Source organism: Mercurialis annua, linkage group LG3 (genome assembly GCF_937616625.2).
Source record: "Mercurialis annua linkage group LG3, ddMerAnnu1.2, whole genome shotgun sequence".
NCBI lineage: Eukaryota > Viridiplantae > Streptophyta > Magnoliopsida > Malpighiales > Euphorbiaceae > Mercurialis > Mercurialis annua.
In genome coordinates this window covers 54,428,042-54,433,357 of record NC_065572.1, presented here as the reverse complement: position 1 = coordinate 54,433,357, position 5,316 = coordinate 54,428,042, and the positions used below count along the sequence as shown (strand labels likewise).

The window sequence follows — 5,316 nt, the reverse complement described above, 5'->3', positions numbered from 1 at the left end:
ATTGTAAGCAAAACTGACTAAAAAAGCCATTAAACCAAAAACTTCTCCATTAATTAATGGGAAAATAAAGAAAAATGAATATAGAAATTATATTAATGGATTAGAAGCCATTAATATTCGTAATACGAAGTTCCTTTAACTTACAAGTTACAAATCTCTTCACTTAACCGCCTTCTCTTTTCTTCTCTTTTCTCTCTAACAAACCCTAACCGTCTAGAACTTTTTTTTTATTTTTTGTTCGGCAGCCGTCAATGGCTTAATTTTTCTATTGACGGTAGCCACCTCTTTTGTTTATGTTATTTTAATTTCATAAAATATAATAAATAACCAATTCTTTTTCATTTTTCTGACGGATTAAAATTTATCACGAAGCGCAATTCAATTATCAAGAAGCGACGATAGATTGAAGATCTTTCAGTAACAAAATGGATTTGTCTATGAGCTATACTAGTTTTATTTGTTTTTTTATTATTTGTCTTTTTATGAATGTTTTACTTTGTCCTATGAAAGGTTTGTTGTCCTTTCTCTGTGAAAGGTTTGTTGTCTCCTTTTTAGAAGGAGTTGTTGTCTCTTTTTTAGAAGGAGTTATATCAAGTGTTAATTGAATCGGATGCTGTGAGTTTGCGGGTGTTTGGAGAAGTTTGAACAAAGAGTGATTGAAGACTGCACTTAATTCGCGAAACAGTTAGTAATTTATTTTTATTTTCGTAAGTAAGGTCTGGGAATCAGGCAGCATGTTGTCTGTTCTATGTCAGGTCATCGGGTTTAGTGTTCAAATTATCCCGAATTTCTTACAAATGTAATTGTTTCATATTCAATTTAATGAGCTCCGATGAATTCAAAAAAAAAATCTCTTCACTTTTAACAATTTGAAAACAAATGACTACAAAAACCAACCTATTGGCCATTTTCATGTTACTGTTCACGTGCATGAAGTGATAACAACATGAAAATCACATAATAATTAACATATCAGTCCTTTCAATGGATTTTTCAATATATGAATTTTGAAATTAATAAGGAAATGAACTTTTCAAGGTATTTATAGTTTTGGCCTTCTAAAGAGCAAATCAGCTGGATTCTTAATTTTGCGCTTGAGAGAGGTCGTACTGTCCAGATTTTGCAAGGAAATATCCCTACAGGATTTAATTCAATCCCCTTACTCGAAAAACATTTTTACTCACTAAAGACACGACTTTTATCTATAAAGTTCTACACAGATTTTTATCCAGAAAATTTATTACGTAGGGACTAGATTATTATCAAAAAAAATTACCCATAGAGCCATATTTTTATTTAGAAATTTTTATTTGTAGAGGACTAGATTTTCATCCAAAAACTTTTATTTTCAGAGGACCAAATTTTCATCCAGAAACTTTTTTCCTCGTAAGACAGAACGATTTCCTGTACCCGATGGTAAAAGATACTGCGATCTCAAGAATTTGCAGAACACGACATAAAATAACAGCAGAACAACAATCTAATCGTAAATACAAGACGATAGACATAATAGGAATTTTATTATTGGTATTTTGCTTCTGTAAAATTTGGAGTTGCTTCGGTCAATTTAGTTAGGTGACCATATATTTTTAAAATTGATTGATTTTGAATTTTGAGTCGATTTGATGATCAAACTGACCGCTACACATATCTACTACTCCCAAGGTATTTCAATTCACTAAAATTCGATTTTAAAGTTATTTCGATCAATTCAGTTAGGTGGCCATTTTTGTTTACAATTGATCAATTTTAAATTTTGAGTCGATTTGATGATTGAGTTTACCGCTACACATTTCTACTACTGACAATCCTCCCATTGGTATTTCGGGTCATTAAATTTCAATTTACAGTTATTTCCATCAATTCGGTTATGTGACTAAATATTTACAATTGGCCTATTTTGTATTTTGAGTCGATTTGATGACCGAACTGACCGCTGCACATCCCTACCGCTTACAATCCTCCCATTGGTATACCTTCACAATTATAGCCCATAAAACCCAATAAAAATAAAAATAAAGGAAGAAGAAGATAAAGATCACTGAAAAGAAGGAACACTTGTAATGAAACGAGTCAATAAAGAAACCGAAAAGTTAGAGAAGTTGGATTTGGCAAATTGCCACATTGTTAGCATGCTGCGATCAACATGGCAAAATTGCTTCAGAAATAAACTCACATCTGCTTAGAAGTAAGTAACCACAAACCAAACCAAACCAAACCAAACCAAACCAATGGGTCAGTCAAAATTAGGCGTTTCAATGCTCATTCTCTGCCTCCCTACCACATCCTACCAACGCCATTTGTCAGTATTCATATTCAAGAAATCCATACAAAATCAAAGCAAACACACTATCAATTAAATGCATTCTTATTCTTTTCTCATTAATTAACCATCTACCTAATACTCATTAATACTACTCTATCTATGCTCTCTACACTCTTCAACTCTCTTAACATGGTAAGTTGTTGCAACCATTTTATTAAATATAATTCTAGTATTTGATTTTTTAATTTTTTTATAGAATTCGTCATGTTTATTGTATATGATTTATGAAATGGATTTTTTCTTTTTGCAAATAAAATGAATTTTAGAGTAAAATTAAATCAAAGAAGGATTAGCAAAATTTGTAATGTTCATCTTCAAATTACAAGAATTCCATTCATTTTTATCGCGTATTTATAAATATTTTTCATTGAAAGATTTAAATTATGATTTATAAGTTAGATATAATTTTTTTGACATGGGGTATGTGATGTTTTCCGATGGATCCCAACTAAAATATGGCACTTAACCTTTCACATCCGATTAATTTTTTTTTTTGAACCGGATAGGTTTTTTTATGCGAGGCAAATTGTAGGCTTAACTGTATACATCAGCGACCTGATTTAAATTAGGAGAACGTCTTACTAACTCACCTGTGTTTTTTGGACAGATGGATAGATGTTTTAATAAATTGGTGAGAGTGGATATTATTACTATAATTGTCTATATGGTAATACAGGTCTAAAAAATAGTGTAGCATACCATCAGCACACAATATTTATAAAGAATCAAAGTTGTCAAATTCTATTTCAAATATTTTATAAATGATAGCTAATTAAATACTCTCAAGCCTTAAAAGGCATACACTATCATCAATGACACTACACTAGTCTCTTCATTTTCAACTCTCTAAATCCAATTCTCTCACTAAACCATTCAACCAAGAACAACTAGTGATCATGATGATGAACAATCCAATTGCTAGTGATGATCAAGAAATTAACCAAGAAATCAAAATGACCCAAATTCAAGAATTAGAAGATCAAAAGTCCAAGACAAGTAAAGGGTACATGGTTCTTTTAATTATCAACTATTTATGCCTCTTTGTGGGTTCAGTCTCCTCAAGTTTGCTTTCTAAATTCTATTTCATCCATAAAGGCTCAAGCAGATGGGTCTCTACATGGGTCCAATCTGCTGGTTTTCCTCTTCTTATCATCCCAATTTACCTCTTCAAATCCCCTCACAGAAGACCCTTTAATGGCTTCACTCCCACAATTTTAACCCTATCAATCTTGGTCGGTCTCATGCTGGGCTTAAACAATCTCTTATTCTCATGGGGTAATTCCTATCTCCCTGTCTCAACTTCCTCTCTTCTTCTATCTTCGCAGCTCGTCTTCAACCTCATTCTCTCCGTCATCATCGTCAAGCAGAAGATCACGTTCCAGAATCTGAACTGCGTCGTTCTGTTAACGCTGAGCTCGGTTCTTTTAGCGTTAGGTTCGAGTCATGATAAAGCTAAAACCTTAACCACAGCTAAATATTTTATAGGGTTCTTCTCTACTGTTGGAGCTGGTCTGTTGTTTGCCCTATATTTACCCATCATGGAGAAAATATACAAGAAAGTTTACTGTTACCAAATGGTGATGGAAATGCAGTTAGTCATGGAAATTGCAGCCACCGCATTGGCCACCGTGGGGATGGCGTCGGACGGCGGGTTTTCCGAGATGAAGAGAGAAAGCCGGGAGGTGTTTGATAAAGGAGAGAAATTGTATTGGGTTACAGTGATGAGCAATGTGGTTACGTGGCAATTGTGCTTCATGGGAACTGCGGGAATGGTGTTCTTAACGTCGTCGTTAACGGGTGGGATTTGCATGACGGCGTTGCTGGCGATGAACGTGTTGGGAGGAGTTTTAGTGTATGGAGATGAGTTTGGTGGTGTTAAGATTGTGTCCACTGTGCTTTGTTGTTGGGGTTTTTCGTCATTTGTGTACGGAATGCATCTTAAAATGAAGGATGAGAAACAAAAAAGGAAAAATGGAGATGATGATGAGGGTAAGAATGTTGAAATGGAGATGGTTTAGGTAGTACGGACACTTCGTTCATTCAACGTGTCCCGTTTCGGAAACGTTTCGAACACTTGAAGTTTTGGAAAAGAAATTTTATTTTGACGTAAAAAAAGGTTCAAAAATAATACTGTTTCGCCGTGTCTGTGTCTAAAAATGCCGTTTTCTCGTGTCCGTGTTATCTAAGGAGATGGCTGCTGTTTGATGCTTCATAGATGATAGGTATTATCTTCTTTTTAGTTTTTGTTTTTGTCTAATGACTGGTGCTTTATAGCTATCATATCAGAATCAGATTATGTTTCCTTTTGTAAATATTATTTATAGGAAAAGAAAATTGAATGAAGTTCAGTGATGTTTTGTGGGGTTGAAGACAGGATGAGTTTCATATCATTTCCAATTAATATTATCGACATCATTTTCATTTTCAGTTTTTACCCAATTTATATATGAATCCGCCAACTTATACTCAATATATGAGGATTGATGTCACGTCTTAGTTGAAATTATTTGAGATACTGTCTCGATGGTGAGATTTTAAAATTTTTATCAAATTTATACTGTAAAATTCATAAATTTATAAATTTTACCCGTTGAATGAAATATAAAATTCATAAATTTATGAAAATATATATCAAAAAAGATTAATTACAAATTAAATCACAAACTTTATCCTAATTTGCAATTATAATATGAATTTTGATACTTGGCAATGTCAGTAACCAACTTTCATTTTTAGCAAATTGATATACCGCGTGGTGGTACATTATAATGTCCACGTTAGTATTTTTTTAGTTATCAAAAACTGAATGTTGGTTACTGATATTTTTAAGTTTTAAAGTTCCTGTCGTAGTTGCAAATTAGGATAAAGTTTGTAATTTAATTTGTAATTAACCCTTTTAAAAATATTAACTATTTTAAGAAATATAACTTCAATTTTTTTACGGTTTAAGGTCTGAAAAACTACCGACCTTTGAATTTTTTTTCAATAGC

At 32.7% G+C, this 5,316-nt stretch overlaps 1 protein-coding gene across 1 annotated transcript; it reads left to right on the top strand.

Moving 5' to 3' along the window:
* Positions 1-2,204: 2,204 nt before the first annotated feature.
* Positions 2,205-4,747, top strand: LOC126671694 (probable purine permease 4). Its single transcript, XM_050365488.2, has 2 exons — positions 2,205-2,458; positions 2,934-4,747. Exon 2 carries the CDS (start codon positions 3,223-3,225, stop codon positions 4,342-4,344), a length of 1,122 nt encoding a protein of 373 aa, XP_050221445.1. The 5' UTR covers positions 2,205-2,458; positions 2,934-3,222; the 3' UTR covers positions 4,345-4,747.
* Positions 4,748-5,316: the final 569 nt, after the last annotated feature.

Coding starts and splice junctions, on each gene's coding strand:
- LOC126671694 (XM_050365488.2), top strand. CDS start 3,223: ATGATGATGAACAATCCAATTGCTAGTGATGATCAAGAAATTAACCAA.